Consider the following 20,568-nt stretch of genomic DNA (forward strand, 5'->3'; position numbering starts at 1 on the left):
CAAAGGTTAAGACAGAATTCATGCTGGCCAAAGCTGGGCTCCACCAAGCCACGCTGCTGTAGAATCCATCTGGCCTCTCTCCCTCTGTGACCCTTTGCCTCTCAGTCCCAAATGAGCTGCTGTATGTCTGTGTGAACCCAGTTCTTAACACAGCTCCTGACACCCATCTTCTTGTTCTCTCAACATCGCCATGCTATGTTTGCATATTCAGTTACGTTTGCACCTAGGTGTTGATCTTTGGGGTTTCCATTATCCCTGTGGGGTCCTTCCATTCAAACATATGGATTGCAGCCCTTGATATCTCATTCACCCCCACCCCAGACCACTATGTGACATACCTCATGCCTTCTCTCTGTTCCAGGAGAAATATTTGAATCCTACTGGGTAGCAATACCAAGCCAAATGGGTCAACTAAGATGCCTATCATTCATAAAAATACTACAAAAAATTCACACTTCCAGTACAGCACATACTTAAGACAAATTGTCAATGGCATATATATATGGAACTCACTGCTGAAAAGTAATGAGGCTGAAGTCAGTTTGCTCAGGAATGTCTCAGTTGTTGCAATAGCAAATCCTGGAAAATAGGCAAAAATCTCATGATGGTACCCATGACCCTCTGCTACTTTTCAGGGTGTCAACTGGGTGGTGTTCTAACTTCAGTGGAGCTACACCAATTTACCATTAGTTGAAGTTCTGTCCTAATATTCCTTTTTCCACAGCTAAAAGATTGTTCAAGACACCAGAAGCATACAGAACCAGTGCTAGCATCTGCTGCCTGCTCTTGTTGTCTTCAACTGGATATTTTTAAACAATTTCTTCTCTGGAAAAATAGCAAAGGGTCATGGGTAGTTTTTGGTGCTCAAGTGTTCATTTTTTTCTTAATGGCACTACTTATAGATGCCAAGAATTCTGAAGGAACTCAACTGTGAAATTGCAGAACTATTAACTGTAGTCTCTAACCTATCATTTAAATCAGCTTCTGTACCAAATTACTGGAGGATAGCTAATGTGACACCAATTTTTAAAAAGGGCACCCGAGGTGATCCTGGCAATTACAGGCCAGTAAGCCTGACTTCAGTACTGGGCAAACTGGTTGAAACTATAGTAAAGAACAAAATTGTCAGACACATAGATGAACATAATTTGTTGGGGAAGAGTCAACATGGTTTTTGTAAAGGGAAATCATGCCTCACCAATCTACTAGAATTCTTTGAGGGAGTCAACAAGCATGTGGACAAGAGGGATCTAGTGGATACAGGTCTGTCGTATCTTACGCACATTTAACATGTGCGATTTCAGCTTTACGCGGTTGGCAAAAACAAAAAACAAAAACAAAAAGAGAAAAATAACAATTTTAATACTGTACCTGTAGTGAGGGCGATTCCGTCCGCCATTGAACTCAATGTAATTTTGACTATATGCGGTTTTCGCTTTACGCACTAACCGCGGAACGGAAGCCCCGCGTAAGATGAGACAGACCTGTATAGTGTACTTAGATTTTCAGAAAGCCTTTGACAAGGTCCCTCACCAAAGGGATAGGAACTAGATAAATTCATGAAGGCTAGGGCCATCAATGGCTATTAGCCAGGATGGACAGGGATGGTGTCCCTAGCCTCTGTTTGCCAGAAGCTCGGAATGAGCGACAGGGAATGGATTAGTTGATGATTATCTGTTCTGTTCATTCTGTGACATTGCACTCCATATGTTTTATGGAAATATGCTTACAAGTGTAAATATGATGTAACTGGAATATGCTTTGTGCAAAAGGTTTCTTGTAAGGTATTATTACAAAGCGTATGATCTACTGAGTGTGTTCATCCTATTTGTTTGCAGGTATTATTTCTCTGTCTGGAGTCAGGAGAATATGTTATAAACTTGTATTACTGATGTAAACATGTTAAGTGGAAGCCATTAAGGGTGCTTCAGAATCAATGAACTGTGAATGGGTTTGTTTACCTGCAAGCCTTCCTGTGTACCTGTCCTCCAGCTTCTAAGTAATGAAGAAGGAGGTCTTACAGTGACATGTGATCATGTCACCTGAACTGGAATCCATCTTAAACCTGGTGCTTTTCCATTTAGAAGGAGGGGTGGGGATCCAGAGAGACAAAAGATTCCCGCCTGGTGCCAAAGCTATAAAAGGAGGTGGAACAGAACAAAGGGGGCTTCCAGTCATGAGAAAACCCCTAGTTACCACCTGAGCTGAAACTAACAAGGACTGTACCGGGGAAAGGATTAGGCCCAGACTAAGAAGGAGTCTAATCTGTGAAAGAAGCATATTGGAACATCTCTGAGGGTGAGACTTACCTGTGTACCGTTTCTTAATGTATTAGGCTTAGACTTGCGTATTTTGTTTTATTTTGCTTGGTACCACTTAAATCCTACTTTTTATACTTAATGAACTCACTTTTGTTTATTAATGAACCCAGAGTAAGTGATTAATACCTGGGGGAGCAAACAGCTGTGCATATCTCTCTATCAGTCTTATAGAGGGTGGACAATTTATGAGTTTACCCTGTATACGCTTTATACAGACTAAAATGGATTTGGGGTTTGGATCCCTTTGGGGTCTGGATGCTGGAGACAGGAGTACTTGCTGAACTGTTTTCAGTTAAGTCTGTAGCTTTGGGGGTGTGGTTCAGACCCTGGGTCTGTGTTGCAGCAGGCTAGCGTGTCTGGCTCAACAAGATAGGGTTCTGGAGTCCCAAGCCATCAGAGAAAACTGGCTCAGAGGTAGTTTCAGCACATCAGGTGACAGTCCCAAGGGGGTCACACATTCCCTCGGGTACCTGAAATTAGCCACTGTCAGAAGACAGGATATTGGGCTAGATGGACCTTTGTTCTCACCCAGTATGGCCATTCTTATGTTCTTATGCCAAGGTTGGTACCAGCACACAATGGCTAGCAATTTGTTTGTAAATGACAGAAAGGAAATATCTGCTGTGCTAAGTAAGCATCACTTGCAAAGAATTTTTAAAGGGAAACATCATACTTCCCCCCCCTTCACCTGTGGGGAACCAGCAGAATATTTCTCTTCTAGAATCTCTTCCTCTATAGTCTGGATCTCTGATGTATTCAGGGTGTGATATTAGATTGTCATCAAACTGTTGCTGCAACACTGATAATTTAAAAGGAGAGGGAACAAAAGCATGCAAAGAACATGGGCTCTTGTTTTGTAATAAATGGGAAAAGTACAATTTTGTACCTCATGCCCTGCTCTTTGCAATAGTCTGAACTACACTCTGTCCACCACAAACCTTTTAGCACAGTGACATACAAGGAATGATAGGTACAGCTGAGTGATGGTAGATGTAAAATTGCTCTTTGCATTTGATTTAGGGGCAAGTTCTACATTGGTCCACACCCCAGTATAGCTTAGAGCAACCTCACCACTTTGTGTTTTTTCCACTCAACTGGCAGCTTAGGCATTGGGGTGTGATGGATGGGAATAAGAGGTAAAATTTACTTTACCTACATGTAATTTTTCTTTCCCTGAAGTGGGCATCTTGTTCTCCATGTTCCATTACAATTGGATTATTCTTCCTCATCCGCCAAGCACAGCTTAAATTAATGGAGATATCCTATCTCCTAGAACTGGAAGGGACCTTGAAAGGTCATTGAGTCCAGCCCCCTGCCTTCACTAGCAGGACCAAGTACCAATTTTGCCCCAGATCCCTAGGTGGCCCCCTCAAGGACTGAACTCACAACCCTGGGTTTAGCAGGCCAATACTCAAACCACTGAGCTATCCCTTCCCCTTTGTTTGCTTTCCCCTTTCTTCCTTCACCCACTAGATGAAGGATTTTCTGAAGGAAAATCAAGAGAGAGACAACAGAACCATTTGTCCAAAAGCTGTATCAGGCAAAGACAACACAACTATTTTAAAATGATAAAGGAATGCACTGAAGATCAGGAATTACTTGAACAAAGTTTCTTCACAGGAAATGGTCAGGTTCCTGATTGAATAGCCTTCACAAAAGGAGGAAGATCTTTTACAACAATTTGTAGGCCTGATCATTTCCTGAATTTATCCATCTGGAAACAGTGGTTATGCTTTGCACTCCTTCTTAAATTATCCATCTAATCCTAAAACTGGATGTGATTTTTTTTCTAGGATTGATTCTGCATAAATAGAATTTGAGTGTTCCATCCATACCTAAAGTGTTCAGAGGATTCTCCTAGCTTATGGCTTAAAACACACAGAACACAAATCAATAGACTGGTTTAAATGAAAATCATAATTTTGGGGGTAGAAAATTCTAGTGCTGGCTGAGAATCACCTCATCTGGACAAAACACATAAGGAATCCAGAGTGATACGTCCCTCAACTTACTAACTTTCCTGGCCAACGTAATTAATAAAAGTAAAAGGAAGATTACTCTAGATATTAAACAAAGACAGTTCAGAATTACTAGTCTATTAGTCGACATCTCTGCAGAGACACGGCTTTAAGAAATAGGGTAAAGTGAAAGGCTAGAATTGAAATAAATATGCTATAAGACTCATAACTCTAAGACTTGTACCTTCAAGAAGTTAGGATTTGGACCCAATCAATAGCCCACATAGAAGAAACTCCAGTATATCCCTGATTTTGAGAAAAAATAGGATTCTTGCACCATAAGGATCAAGTTCTCAGAATCCCCTAAAATCCCAGATTTGTGGATAGTTTCTACATTTGTTTTATAGAAGCAGGGGGTGGTGATGAAAGGGACAGAGCCGAACATAAGCACTCACATTTGAGGTCCCTTGCTTCAATGATGCACTCTCAATCCCTTGATACTGACATTTTAGAGCAGGATCACAGCCTTTCAGATTGTTCATTAGAGCTAGCAAGCCACTGGTGTGAGTAACTGAACATGCTCACCAATATCAATTGGATGAAAGCTGCCATCAGGGTCAATAAAATAGCAGGCCAAGATGATCTGGCACATATGAAGGGAAATTGGAAGGAGAACAGCTTAATCACACCTCTACCTGAAGATTCCAGCTATTTTGGTGGTCTGTTGGTACATTTAAGCTAGAAGTATGGGCGACTCGAGGATGCACTGCTGCATTGCTAAGAGAAGCAACCAGCAGATGCAGTAAAAAGACAGGCTAAGTTAGACCACACTGACCTAAAGGAGGCCAAACGGAAAACCAAAGGTCTACTGCCACTGATAGGCTAATCGTATAGACTAGCCTGCTCTGCTGCATCCTGTGAAAAGAAAAAAACAGAGAAAGCAGTGGTAAATGGAGGACTGGACTAGGCCATACTCAAGGGAGCCAAGGGAAGAGAGGGTTAACTGGCACCAGCAGGCTGGCAGTATAGTCTAGACTGCTCTGCTGACTTACTGAGGAATAGCCAGTAGAAGGAGTTAGAAAACTGTGGGGAAATGGCTGTCTAGGCAATGCTGGGCAAACCCACATCTGAGGGGAGAACAGAATCAGTGCACAGAACTCTCAGGCTGCCCTAACATAATGGTAACCAGCGCCAAATATGGAGAATCCAAGTCATATGAGTGCTTTGGGAGGCTTTGGAGTTTGTTTGTTTTTTAAACTGAAGTTTCTATTTCAGAGCCTGTGAAAGTCATAGACGATCCCAGAGATAAAGGAGCTGACAGTGTGTGGGGGTTGGGGGGTTTACAGGATACCAACTACAACAATGACAGACATGTTCTCCTTGAACAATCAAGGAAAAATTCATTGTTAGTGTGGTGATCTGAAAGGGGGTGCAGGGTTCTGTGCCATGGGTTCTTCCTGCTCCTCTGACTTTCCAGTGTCTCTTGGAGACACTCTTGGATCCCCTATTTTACCCCAGGAAGAACAGAAAAACCAGTCACAGACTTCTGACTTGTTACTTCCAAAATGCCAGTTTCTGCTGCTGAATTTCTGCCCCAAACAGCTTAAGGCTGCCTGCCACACTGCTGTAGAGTGGGAGAGGCAGTGCACTATTGTACTGGGTTATGAGCTTTTGATCTTAGCCGGGTCTGCTACTCTGCAGCATCTTCACCTCAAATACCAGTTTCCTGCAGTCTCCTGTTCTCAAAAATCCTTTGCCTACCATGGAGGGCCCCAAGAAGAGGGAGAAAAATGAGAAAAAAAAAAAAAAACAATGAAAAAAGCTACTGGCTGAAGATAGAGAGCCCCAGAGGAACTCCTTGTCCTTGGAGCAGAGGGAGACATTGGGGAATTAGAAAGGCAATCAGCTGCCTGAACAGCTCTTTGTGCCAGTGCTACATTGTGAAGCTTGACACAAGGATTTAAAAAAATAAAATAAAGAGGAGCCTCCATGTTGGAGAATAAAGAGGAATAGTCCATGATAACTGTAGGTTACAGCTTTAAGTGGTCTTCAAGAGTTACCAGCCTATTTCCTAAGGCTACTCTTTTTCCAATATATAAATCAGTCTCAAACAGTAGAGATTTTTTTTAAATAAAGAACTCCGTTCAAATAAAAAGCAGATTTCAAGATTATTTCATAACGTTCCATGCCTTTTTTTCTAGGTCTTAAAATTTTTTCTAACTTAACACCCTCCTGTGAATCTGCCAATGTATCTTGTCTTAAATATATCTGTCTTTCAAAGTGTAATAAGATCCACAGAACAGGGACTGTCTTTATATTTGTGTCCTGGGCAGCTACGAGCACATTTTTGGAATTTAAATAATAAAATTAATTATATACATAAAAACTTAAAATAAGCGATATGATTTAAAATTGCTTTTAGAAACTAATACGTAGGGCAAGAAAAAGGGACTATAACGCTATAGTGTATTACTTTTTTATTTTGTTTGGGGAAGAGGAGGAGCTTTTCAGATAAAATTCATATCTGAAAATTCAGACAGAGCGTTAATGAGTTTACCAAAATCCACCTGAATGAATGGAAATAATAATCTCTCTGCTGTCCATCCCTGATTATAATGTGAATTTATCCTTCTTAGCATACGTTCTCTGCTGCTCTTTTCTACTTCCAATTTTTTCCATACAGTTCTGAATTCCTAACAAACATGATGTAGTAATACCTACTTTTATCATAAAGCAAACTTCCCCTCTTTAATCTGTGTGGTAGATCACTGTAGGCTGTTCTTGGCCTGTGCTCAGAGTTTCCACTGACACCATGGATACCACAGGAGTTCTGCATGGGAAATTAGAGCAAAATATGCACCAGAGAGCCACAGAGTGGATATGATAACAGCCATAGTCCATCTCAGAAAAGACCATTTTCATCATGTTTTTTTCTTCTTTTTATGACACATTTGGGGTGTTTATTCTCCCCTTGCGAAATGTATATAGTTTTTTATAACCCTAATGGGAGTATTTATGCCCACCAAGAGAATAAAAGATTCTATTATCCACAATTTCACTCTTTTGCTCCTAATTATCTGTAGACCCCATATGATTTTATCAGGAAATCCAGACATAGGCAGATACCTCCAGTATACTTCATCTAATGGGCCAGATCCACATCAAGTATAAACTGTCATAGCTCTATTGACTTCAATGGAGCTATGACAATTTACACCAGCTGAAGATATGGTCCAATAATTTTATATCACTGTCCTACACCAAAACCAACTCTTAAGAGTTCCTTGAATCACCATAGCTAAATAGGTATTGCATAGCTTTTCCAAAAATCATGTAAGTATGAGATATGATTTCTATTTTAAACATGTTAGTAGCAGGCTATGAAAGAGGTCTCAAATATAAATGCTCCTATTATTTGTCTATCTGAGCACAAAGCACTGTGGAGTTTATCATTAAAAGGAAGCCAGCCATGGAAAATTGACACACATAATCACTGAATAATGACAGGTTTCAGAGTAGCAGCCGTGTTAGTCTGTATCCGCAAAAAGAACAGGAGTACTTGTGGCACCTTAGAGACTAACACATTTATTTGAGCATAAGCTTTCGTGGGCTAAAACCCACTTTATCGGATGCATGCACTGAAGTTATTCATTATCAACACTTGAGCATTTCCCAATATAGGACAATAGTTTCTACATACAATATACATTACTCAGAGTTTCATTGACAATGGCACAATGGATTGCTCATTTTCTGCTCAGAAAACAGATGGGTCTTGCGCAAAAATCTTCTGTTATCAGATGATGAAGTGTTGACATAAAATACTTTTTGTGAACAATCAGGTTACTTGGTAAATTGGGTACTTTTCTTTTAATAAAAACCTTATATTTTTGGAACAGAATTATTTGCAACCTGCTGAAAGACTCATACTGGGAAATATGACAAGAAACATAAAGCAGTACAAAGTTGAACATAGTCAAACTTTTTCTTTGCACAGCAAAAATCAACAGTCTCAAAACAGAAAAGGTCTGGTAAAGCTTCTGGGATAACTAAGTGTAAATATCCTTTGCTTGGCTGTGTGAGAGTACACCTGTCCTTGGGAGCCAAAAAAATCTTACCGCTTTATAGGTGAAACCGTGTTATATCGAACTTGCTTTAATCTGCCGGAGTGCACAGCCCCACCCCCCCCTCAGAGCACTGCTTTACCATGTTATATCCAAATTCGTGTTATATCGGGTCGCGTTATATCGGGGTAGAGGTGTATAAGCAAAGTGCTGAGAAAGCCTAAAAAAACTTGTTAAATCCTATTTTGTTGCAAATAGTTCTATGAGTTGAAATGATGCCTTTTAGTTTGACAGACCCGTTATCAAATCCTGATTCAGGTCACAAATGTAAACATATTTAAAGGTCTTAACCTCCAGTGTTGCATCACCACACAGACTAACAATCTCTTATATTTCAGCCTAGCTGGCAGGCTGCACAAGAATGGTCCAAAAGCAGGGGTTATTGCAGGTCACGACTGAGAGGCATTGGAAAAACTAGGGAAAAAACACTATTCTTTTGCACCCAACCTGTCTTTTTGCATTTCATCCATGGTGCTTCAGCGAATGATATTTTGTGGTTACCAAATTTTGTCTCTGTTATTATGAGTGTCGTTTTGAAACCAAAAGTTAACATATTTTCCAAATGTTTTCATTTCCTGTGGTTTTACCTAAAATAAAAGAATTTAAAGGAGGCCTCAATTTTATGTTTCAATTACCAAGCCACACACATAATGAAAGGCAAGAAATGTGGTCATGCTGAAGAAAACTAGCTGTGATTTAGAGTGTGTGATACCAAAGTCATACAAACATTTGGGTTAGTATTTTCCAAAGTGGCCTCTGAGTTTGGATGTCCACCTTGAGATACTTTGGGCTAGATTTTTACAGGTGTTGAGAACTCACATCTTCCAGTGACGAGAGCTGGAGTTTTGATTGCCTAGCACCTCACAAGATTAGGCCTACAATGTCTGAAGTTCAGCATCCAAAAATGGCGGCTCACAAAAATCAAAGACAACTTTTTACAGTTCCTTTTGTTCACCATGACCACTACCATTGAGCCCAGTGCAGGGTGTGAATAAAATTGCTTAAACCTCTGGGATGCCACCTGGTATTTGTGCTCCATGCACTTAGCCATTGGTGGAACAGATGTGGGGGGCTGCCACAGTGACCTGATGGGTTGTATTATCACCTCATTTATAAGAAGGGATACCTTCCCTGCAATAGCCAAGTGCAAAATGTCTATATGTTTGTGAGAAATCTCCTCCAAAACCTCCATCTGAATATCAGGAGATACAGCTATCTTTTTCAGGAGCTCTTTGTAGATTTTGTAGTCACCCAGTACCAGAGAGGAAGCTTCCAGTACAAGAGCTTCATCAAGTGATGAGGATTATGTATTCAGTGGAGGTTGATCTTGCACTGCTGAGGTAGATTATTAGTCCAAGGCAAGTTGGGGAAGCTCCAGCAAATCTGTCTCTGGAGTCAGTTTAGTAACAACCATTTGTGTTTTTTTCAGAATCTTTAAAAAAATCACTTTAAAAAGTTCTTTTATTCTCACATAATAGTGTACAAGATGAAAAGAATATTGCCTCTTTAAGAAAGCAAAAATTCAAGGGACAGAGTAGCGAGGGAGGGAGTGTGGACAAAGTAAATTTTTAATACTGTTATCTCAAACATAAAACAGCTGCTGTTTTCCACCGAACTGCTAGGCATTACCTGAAGGTTTCAGATTCCGATATTATCATTCCAGGTCCTGCATACCTTCTGTTATGTCCAACTTCTAAATTCCATCTTCAGTTCTTGTTCAGACAAAACTCCCATTAAGGACTGTGGATCTGACTTTCAGTTACACTATTAGGCTTCTCTATACTGTTAAATGGGTGTAAAGGAGCTTTAGTGCAACTGAGAAGCAGATCCTAAGAAAGGACTACAGAGACTAACTCTCTGTGCAAATTTGTTATGTACCTCAACAGTGATTTCCCTACACCCCACCTGAATTTCCCCAACACCCTCCCCCCGCACTCCCAGTTTTGTGAACTAGTTACATGCCAATTTAGTGACTGTTTGGAAATTTGAATTGAAATCGAAACATTACTACACACTTTAAAAGCATATACAGTGTATGATAAAATATGTGTAGATTTGAAAAGTATGAACATAGACTAGCTTCCTTATACAGCTGTTGTTTTTTATGACAATGTCAGTGCATTCAGTTCAGTGATGTTGGCCAACCTAATAATTTCAAATGATGATTTGTAAGCAAAGTCTAAATGAGCTCTCCCTGACAGCTAGTGATGAACTGGGGCTGGGGAGAAAGGCTTCAGGACCAGATGGTATTTACATTCACACCTAATCTACCTAGGTATCCAGCAAACAGAGCTGTGTTGCCCAAGTGATAGATTTTGGCTGGGGTTGGGTTACAAATCACTTGAATGCGGGGGGAGGGGGGCGAATGAAATGTTGTTGTTCTTATTAAAACAACAAAGAGTCTGGTGGCACCTTAAAGACTAACAGATTTATTTCACTCTATGCATCCGAAGAAGTGAGGTTTTTACTCACGAAAGCTTATGCCCAAATAAATCTGTTAGTCTTTAAGGTGCCACCAGACTCTTTGTTGTTTTTGTAGATACAGACTAACACGGCTACCCCCTGATAGTTGTTCTTATTGTATGAGTAAAGGGCAGTGGAACCATACTTAGCCTGTGCTGATTGAGGGCATCAAGAGAGAGGGTGGGGGACCTCTCCTCTCCACTGTTTAAAGACAGAGCTGATTAGGCTCCATAGATCGTCTTTTGTTTTGTTAAGTGACCACTGCAGCTGAAATCACTGATAATCAGGTCTAAGTGCTTAGTCCTCCTGTGGGGACAGTGTTTCTGTGGAAGAGACGGCCCAGACTGCACTAGCAGCGAGGTTCCCCCACTGAGAGCTCAGCTGAAATCACTGAGAGCTGGGTGGAACCTCAAAAGACCAACTTGCAGAGGTCACAATGGCAGGTGGCAGCAGAAGGTGACTGCGCAGGGCCATTGGCAACTGAGGCCTTGGCTACACTTGCGAATTACAGCGTTGTAAAGCCGCCCCCAGCGCTGTAACTCACTCCCCGTCCACACTGACAAGGCATTTGCAGCACTGTATCTCCGTGGTTGCAGCGTTGCATGTACTCCACCTCCCCGAGAGGAATAGCGAGTATTGCACTGCTGCTGCAGCGCTGCAGCGCTAGTGTGGCCGCCCAATGCGCTGTGAATGTAGGGTGACGAGATGTCCCGGTTTTATAGGGACAATCCCGATATTTGGGGCTTTTTCTTATATAGGCTCCTATTATCCCCCACCCCCGTCCTGATTTTTCAGACTTGCTGTCTGGTCACCCTATGTGAATGGCCTCCAGAATTATTCGGCAGTATCCCACAATGCCTGTTCTAGCCACTCTGGTCATCAGTTCAAACTCTACTGCCCTGGCCTCAGGTAACCAACCATGTGACCGACCCTTTACATTCCTCGGGAATTTTAAAAATCCCCTTCCTGTTTGCTCAGCCCAGCGTGGCGTGGAGTGCTATCAAAGAATCTTTCCAGGTGACCATGCCTCCACGTGCCAAGTGAGCCCCAGCATGGAGCAATGGCGAATTACTGGACCTCATCAGTGTTTGGGGGGAGGAAGCTGTCCAGTCCCAGCTGTGCTCCAGCCATAGGAATTACAATACCTTCGGGAAGGTATCAAAGGACATGATGGAAAGGGGCCATGACCAGGACGCCATGCAGTGCAGGATTAAAGTGAAGGAGCTGCAGAGTGCCTACCACAAAGCCTGCGACGCAAACGGCCGCTCGGGTACTCCCCCCGCGACCTGCCGATTCTACAAAGAGCTGGATGCGATACTTGGGGTTAACCCCACCTCCACTCCGAGCACCACCATGGACACTTCAGAGCCGGTGTGGGGGGGGGGAGGAGGAAGAGGAGGAGAAGGAAAACGGGAGTGATGGTGGTGGACCAGATGGAGACACCCTGGAATCCCTGAAGCCATGCAGCCAGGAGCTCTTCTCAAGCCAGGAGGAAGGTAGCCAGTGGCAGCGGCCAGTACTTGGTGGAGGACAAACAGAAGAACAGGTTCCTGGTAAGCGTTTTTTTTTTTCAGGATGGAATTTTTTCGGTGCGGGCTCTTTGGGTGAGGAGGGTTAGGCATGCATGACTTGATGCGGAATAGTGCATTGATGTGGTTTATCACATTGCGGTAATCGGCCTCGGTAATCTCCTCGAATGTCTCATCCAGAATGTGTGCAATGCGCTTGCGCAGGTTTATCGGGAGAGCCACCATGGTCCTTGTCCCAGCCAGGCTAATGTGTCCGCACCACTGTGCCGCGAGGGGCTGGGGGACCATTGCTGCACACAGGCAAGCTGCATATGGCCCAGGGCGGAAGCTGCATTGCAGTAGAAGACCCTCCCTTGCTTCCCAGGTCACCCTCAGCAGCGAGATATCGTCCAGGACGAACTCCCGTGGAAAATGTTGGGACAGTGTTCAGTGTAGGTGTCCCCTGAAGCTGTTGGCTCTCCCCAAGGCACAGAAACCAGAGGACAGTGCAGCCCTGAAACAATCAGTCCCCCTTACTCACCATTTTGAGGCTTCCGTGGGATATGTGTGCTCTGTTTCAGACGGGAAAATTATGCTATTGTGTAGACCCTGTGTGTTTTCTACTCCTTAAGTGCGGGGGGAATCATTACTCTGTCTGGTATAAACAATGCTGCCTCTGTTAAATGTTGCATTTTGCCTATACAGCAGCATCAACCTTGAGACCTCAGCCATCCCTCTTATCGCCTGCTCAGAGACTGCAAAGACTCAGGAAGAGACCGCGAAAAAGCAAAGAAGACATGCTGCAAGAAGTGATGCGGCAATCTATTAAAGAGAATGAGAAAGCACAGAACTGGAGGGACAGAGAAAGCAGGATCCGCCAGGAAAACGCAGCGCACCGGCGGCAAAGCACCGCGTACCGGCAGCAAAGCACTGATAGGCTCAAACTTGCATCAACATAATTCCAACGGTCAACTTTCCCACTCCAAACAGATTTGCGACCGACCGGTAGCTGTCTGGAGTTGCCAGCTTCCAGACTGCAATAACCACCTGCTTCTCCACTGGCAGGGCAGCTCTCAATCTCGTGTCCTTGTGCCGCAGGGTGCGGGCAAGTTGCTCACACAGTCCCATGAAAGTGGCTTTTCTCATCTGAAAGTTCTGCAGCCACTGCTCGTCACCCCAGACTTCCATGACAATGTGATCCCACCACTCGGTGCTTGTTTCCCAAGCCCAAAAGTGGCGTTCCACGGTGCTGAGCATGTCCGTGAATGCCACAAGCAATTTCATGTCGTACACATTGAGCAGCTCGATAGCATCGTCGGACTCTTCACTCTCACTGTCACTTTGGATCTTAAGGAATAGTTTGACAACCAAACGTGACGTGCTGGCGAGATAAGTCAGCATACGCCTCAGCAGTTCGGGCTCCATTTCCCGCAGACAGATCGCGCTGCACAGAAACCGTTGAAAGATGGCACCAAAGGTGAACGGAAACAAAGGGATTTCTGGGATGTGAAGTGATGCATCATGGGGCGTTGGGACGGAACCCAGAATGCCCCGCACCAACGCCCCCTTCCCACAACCCACGGCACCAGAATGGGAAAAGGTGCTCTGTGGGATAGCTGCCCATAATGCACTGCTCCCAATAGCGCTGCAATTGCCGCAAATGTGGCCACGACAGTGCGCTGGGCAGCTGTCAGTTTGGACAGACTGCAGCGCTTTCCCTACTCAGCTGCACGAAGTTAAGTTTAACTCACAGCGCTGTACATCTGCAAGTGTAGCCAAGGCCTGAGTGGTGGAGTGAACGGAGGCAAAACAAACAGCAGTGGCCAGAGCGAACAGTGAGCAAGTGGAGGAATGCATTACTTTGCATTTATCAACATTGAATTTCATCTGCCATTTTGTTGCCCAGTCACCCATTTTTGTGAGATCCCTTTGTAACTCTTCGCAGTCTGCCTGGGACTTAACTATCTTGAATAGTTTTGTATCGCCTGCAAATTTTGCCGCCTCACTGTTTACCCATTTTTCCAGCTCATTTATGAATATGTTGAACAGTACTGGTCCCAATACCGACCCCTCAGGGATACCACCATTTATCTCTCTCCATTCTGAAAACTGATAATTTATTCCTACCCTTTGTTTCCCATCTTTTAACCAGTTACTGATCCATGAGAGGACTTCCCTCTTATCCCATGATGGCTTACTTTTCAAAAGTCAATTTAAATTAAATAATTTTTTTTAAATTTATATTTTTTTAGAAATCTAGACCTGTTATGTGTTTTGGTGTAACTTGCATTATCCTTATGTTAAATTTACATTATCCTAACAAAACATTTACTTTATTCATATCTCTTTTATATGCTGCAGGTCAAAGTGAAAATGAAAAGACAGAAAACAATACAACAATTTTTGCACTCAGAGGCCTCACAAACTAACCAAGGTGAAGAACACATCAAGAACCAAGAATATATCAACATGTTATCTGAAGGTTTAAGTGGTATATCTACATCTGACCAGCCTGAAGCACAAATACAGCCACCTACTGAAGAAATAGTGTCTCCAAAACCTAAAGACAGTTTCCGATGTTTGTCGGTCAAAGTGTTCCCATTTACTGAAGTTACAAAAGATGGCTACTGGTGCACCTCTTGCAAAAAAGCTTACGAAGAAGGAAAGCTTCCCAATGCTATAATTGGTAAAAGTGGAGGAGCTTGGTTTGTCAAACTGATCAGCAAAGCCAATGCTGACAAACTACGTGAAAAGGCGGCAGACTTGATTCTTAAAAATCTACAACAGTGACTTCTAGATTCTACTCAACCTCTATGTAGCGTTTACAGATGCCTGTCCTATAAAACACCAACCGTTGAGTGGAGTGAGGCTGCCATGTGATCAGGACAGAATAGAGAATTTGAACACAGAGTGGAATATCATACGACGAATGAATGATTTGACTTCAACTTCTTTTTTATCATCACTAGTGGCTCGACCCAATCTTTGTGATCTGTTTCCTGGGATGAAAGAAGTAGGAATTCATCTCTTGCTACTCGCAGTCACAACAGGTACAGTTGAGCGTTCTTTTTCATCATTGAATAGAATTTTGTGTTCTGAAAGAAGTCGCCTTCTGCCTGATCATGTGAATGAACTAATGAGCATATCAATTGAAGGAATGGAAGTACCGGACACAAGAGAAGCCACCAAAGATGAACGCATTGCATTCAAGAAGTTCATTAACAGAGTTGTGCAAAATTATAACAAGAAACCAAGAAGGATGTAGACGTAGTGCTTCATAGAAGGCTTGAGTAGCTAACTTTAATTTGTGTGATGATTTAAAAACATGAGTTAAATCTAATAAAATGGTCATGAAACATTTTTCAGTTTTTACTATGATGCCATATAGCCCACCTTCAACCTCACAGTCTCACCCCTCATCAGCCCTGACATCGACCCCCCGTAAATTCAAACACCCCCCCCTAATTTCAATTCTTGGGGAAACCACTGTACTTCAGCTAGAACCTAAGGCTACTTGCCACATGATTAAATTCTTATCTTCACCTATTGCTTAATCCTGCAAAGTGATGAGCACTCTAGCAAAGTACTTATGCACATACTTAACTATATGCATAGGAGTAGTCCTGTTGATGTCAATTATTGTTCGTTTAAAAATAAGCAAATGATTATGCACTTTGTTGACTCAGGGACAGAGTGCTCACCACTTTACAGAATCCAGTCTGTATCACAAACAACTCCACTGCAGACAGGAACAGATGCAGTCAGATTTTAGCCATTTTTCTTCAAAACAGTAAAGTGTATGCAAAAAAAGAAAAAAATAGATTATTAGAATTGACATGTCATATTTTTACAAAGTTCATACTCAATTTTACTGAATTCAATACAACTTTGTGATTATATCTACTACTGTATGTTGAAAAAACGTACATTGCTGGTAAAACACTGAACAATATGTAAAATATGTAATTATGTAAAATATTCACCAGAAACTCAAGTGGAATATTTTTCCTTTAGAACTCAAACTGCAATGCATGACAATAATAACTTTCTCTGTAAGAAGAAACTATTTCACAGTAATAATTATGGTACGCAGTGTATATATGCATGACGATTGCACTGTATTCAGAGTCTGAAATGATCATGTACTAATGAAAAACACTGAAGTGTAGTTTACCAATGTTTTATAAAAATGACTGTAAGTTGGAGTATGTATATTACTCTGCTGCCACATCTTCAATCTTCAAATCATCTGCACAAAAGAAGAAATCATACATGAATTGCTTGAAGGCCAATAATATTCACAAGTATAAATGAAAAAAGTAGTAACTGATTGTGATACACAATCTTCCTGAACACTAATAAGGCCAAAGAAAGCTGGGAATAAGAGCAGTCACTCATGCACATCTACTGATTGGACTCTCAAAATTGAGAAATATCAACTTTTGATGTACATGCCTGCATCTGTGGATAAGTTCGGCTTCTGTTTATCCCAATGGGCATCACATGTGCATCCAAGGGTATTTGACCATCTGCCTTTACCAGTTCTCGAGGGGAAGTAGCGACTTTACTCACCTTTCAATGATAACTGTAATCACTGTTCTCTTAATGTAAGCGCTTTTTTAGCTCTGAAAGTAATTTTGCATCATAGATCTCCATGTTATAATGTACTTGAAATTAAAACTCATACTGTTTTGGAAATAAACACCTAGCTTTACATTTCTGAATTATTTGAAAGTGTAACATTATCCACTACTTAACTTAAACCACCACAGAAGATGTTCAAGCTCATGAGCTAGATAGAGGTCTGAAATTTCAAAGAAGAAAATAGAGCTCCAGTGACAGCTCTTTCCAGGTGAAAAGCTATCTCAAGAAATAGGCATCCAGAAGATAATCAGTATAAAGAGTTTGAGCAAGATAGCTAGTCACAGATGTATTTTAATAATTATTAGAAGATTTGTGGTACAAAAAACTTACATTATTTAATGATGCACACTCTCTCTGCAAAAGATTAATAATATAAAGAGAAATAAGTCTGGTATTATGTGACTGTAATCAATGTTAGGTGTTTTCTTTTTAATGCAGTTGTGAAGGTACCTGTGTATTTATTTAGAAAGTCAGTTTTTTTTTCATCACATGATCCTAGCAAACACTCCGCCTCCCAAACACCACCATTTCCCTGAAACCATTGACTTTAATGGAATTACTGTCTGCTGACCAGGATGAGGGCAGTCTAGCCTAGTGGTGGGAGCAGGCATCAGGAATCAAGGACCAAGATCAGAGCCGGAGTCAGTAGTCAGAAACCAGAGCCAAAGGTCAAATTCAGGAACTGGAGCAAGAAGGGTAGCAAGCAAGAAGGGATTCAAGGCAGGGACAGGACAGAGGAAAGGCTGAGTGCAAGGTAGAGGCAGCAGGAACAAAGTAACACAGACACAGACACAATTGTGGGCATAAGCACTGAGCAGCCAATAAGCTGCTGCTGGTTTAAGAGCCAGCCTACTGCCCCCTGCAGGTGGCGTGACCAATCAGGCAGCCTGCTACAGACCGGATGTCTGGATGAGGCTGCCTGGAGACTAGCTCTGCTGTAGGCCCTGATTCCTGACAGTTACTCAGAATTTACACAGTCATATGAGAAAGCAGAATTTGGCCCATTTAGTTAATCTTTAACTTTCCTACAGACCTGAAGACAACATTCTTCTTTTTCATCAATTCTAGCAGCAGGGGCCCTATGCATAAAGAAGTCAAATCCAGCCAGTTCTGGTTAGTTGCCTGTTTTCTTGCTTTACCTAACACTCTATGCACTCACTGAAAAAGTGCAATAACAAATTCTCGATTTTGTGTCATAAATGACAATGGATGCTTGAGTATTAAGATCTGATAATTACCTGCAAGTCTGTTAACTGGACTCTTTTTAATAGTACTAAATGTGTAAATCATGCTAGGATTCTTCACTCTTCTTACAATGAAATTGTGTTTTTTAGGGAACTAAGTGATGCGGGAAGTTATGGTATCTCTTGAAGTTAAACATCTTCATTTACTTTTTTGATCATGAGAGACAGTGAGGTGAAACAAGGTTCAACATTTCCATCTGAAAGCTAAATAAATGGATGACACCTCAAATTCCCGCAGGGAGTTTAAACTACCAAATTTTAATAAAATTTCTCTGTGTGTCTATATTGCCTTCTAAATTGAAAGGGATTAATAAACCAACCTTATAACAAAAGGCCAAATTCTTGGTTGATCAACTGTAACTCCAAGCTTCATGCCTGCATCTCGGGGGGCAGAATTTATCAGATACATTTCTCTATGAGATGACATTCTGTTTTACTGTTTTCTTCCAGATATTGAAGGATCTCAAGTATTTATGATATAGTTTAAGATTTTCTTTGCATTCTACAGATCAAAACTTACTCCATGTCTTAACTCTTGGGGGATATAAATTGACATTGATGTAACTGATTATTCCTCAGCACAGAGTACTTCTAAAATATCACAGTAAGCACTAAATACCACAGTAAGATATTGTAGAAGTCCTGGATCGCTGCAGTCTGTATTTCTGCCTGCTTCAAGGGAGCTGATACTGTAAGATACCTAGCATGTAAGATTCACTTGCCTGACAAAACAAGAAGGTCCACTGCAAATATTAAGGAACAGGTCAAAAACAGACAAGAACCCCTAAATATTTAAATAGAGATGAAGAAATATGAACAACTTCTGAGTTTTTCATTCTGTTTGCGGGATACTGTACAATATCTACTTCAGAAAGTGAATCTACAGGAATATATGTCAATGCTCTAGAGTACATCCATTCTCCAAAGGACTGTATTTTCTTAAATAATTTAAAGAAAAAAGATGTGATGCAAAAGCTCAAAAAGACAATTTTTAAGAACTTGGATAAGCTTTTCCCTTCCCAAATATGCTAAGATAAAATAGACTTTCTTGCCTCCTGAGCTCTGAAAGTCTCAGTGAACATCCCAAACTAGATCTTATAAGAGAAATTTTATCTCTGACAAAAAATACAGCCTTCAATAGAAACGCTTGAGAGGTACAAATGTAAATACCAAAGGCCAGTGCACATACCTTCTTCCAGAAGGTCTACAGGCCAATGCCCATGCTCTCCTGGCCTTGTAGGAAAGAGTAGAAACACTGCTAACTTTCTAAATTGTCTAAGTCCAAACCATTATCAAGGATTTTTGAATAAGTATCTTCCACAAAAACCCTATCTTTTAGAAAAGCATAATTACCACATACTAAACTTCCACAATACTAGGAATTATAGTCATACTACATTAGCAGTATAGTACATTGCTAACTATATTAGGATTTTTTCATTGAAATTTATATATGCGTGTGCAAAAATATTAATGAGTCATGATAAATCTATTTTTTCTATCTTAGAGGGCAATGGATAACTCATGCATAATGGACCAAATCTTGGACTTAAATAGCTTTATTGGATGGCGTTCAATCCAGCTTCAAGGTCCAGCTTGAATTGTGTCACCTACTCAGATTCTCAGAAGTCAAATGTCCCAAAGAATAGTCCATGATTCTAAACCCCAGGCCTGAGTATTCGCTCTATTACACCAGCTTTACACTGGCATAACACCATTCACTTAAACAGTTACACTGAAGTAAAACCAGAGTAATGGAGTGAAGCATCAAGCTCCCACATCCAAACTGCTACATATGATGTTCCAGAGGTGTTTTGAGATGATATCAGAGAAGAGTATGCTAGCATTGAGAGAGAGGCTGGCTTCCTCCTCAGCTGAGCAAGAACTGGGGAAACTGTATGATGGCCAGCAGAGGCTCTGAAATAAAGCTATCAGCCATTCCCATAGTAGTTCGGGGCATGTAAACATGCCTGACCTGTCTACACCATGGCCATTAAGGTCTTACCCCTTGGATTTGTGGCTATGTGGCTAACCAGTGAAGTGGTCTGGTAGAATTTTTCACTATGTTTCCTATTTCCAAAAAAGTAAAACATACAATTATCTTTAGTGTGGTTCTTATATTAGGCGCAGTTTAAATATGTATACACAACATGATGCCACTATGGGGATGGTTCTTTTAAAAATAATTAAAAAAAACAACCCTGGAGCTTGGAATAAAGGATTAAGAAATCTGTTTAAATAAATATGGGTTGAAACTTTGAAAAGAAATGTATTAGCCAGAGATTGGAATCCACTGGAGTCTCCAA

At 41.4% G+C, this 20,568-nt stretch overlaps 1 protein-coding gene across 3 annotated transcripts in view; it reads right to left on the minus strand.

The window, feature by feature from the left end:
* Positions 1 to 15,684: 15,684 nt before the first annotated feature.
* Positions 15,685 to 20,568, minus strand: part of FSIP1 (fibrous sheath interacting protein 1) — a 164,285-nt gene continuing 159,401 nt past the window's right edge. For all 3 annotated transcript variants that reach the window (XM_034769043.1, XM_034769042.1, XM_034769044.1), the window contains one exon: positions 15,685 to 16,623. In XM_034769043.1, the coding sequence (XP_034624934.1) occupies positions 16,589 to 16,623 (35 nt within the window). In that variant the 3' untranslated portion in view covers positions 15,685 to 16,588. The remainder of the gene's footprint in view (positions 16,624 to 20,568) is intronic.

The sequence above is a fragment of the Trachemys scripta genome, chromosome 4, assembly GCF_013100865.1.
Source record: "Trachemys scripta elegans isolate TJP31775 chromosome 4, CAS_Tse_1.0, whole genome shotgun sequence".
Lineage (NCBI taxonomy): Eukaryota > Metazoa > Chordata > Testudines > Emydidae > Trachemys > Trachemys scripta.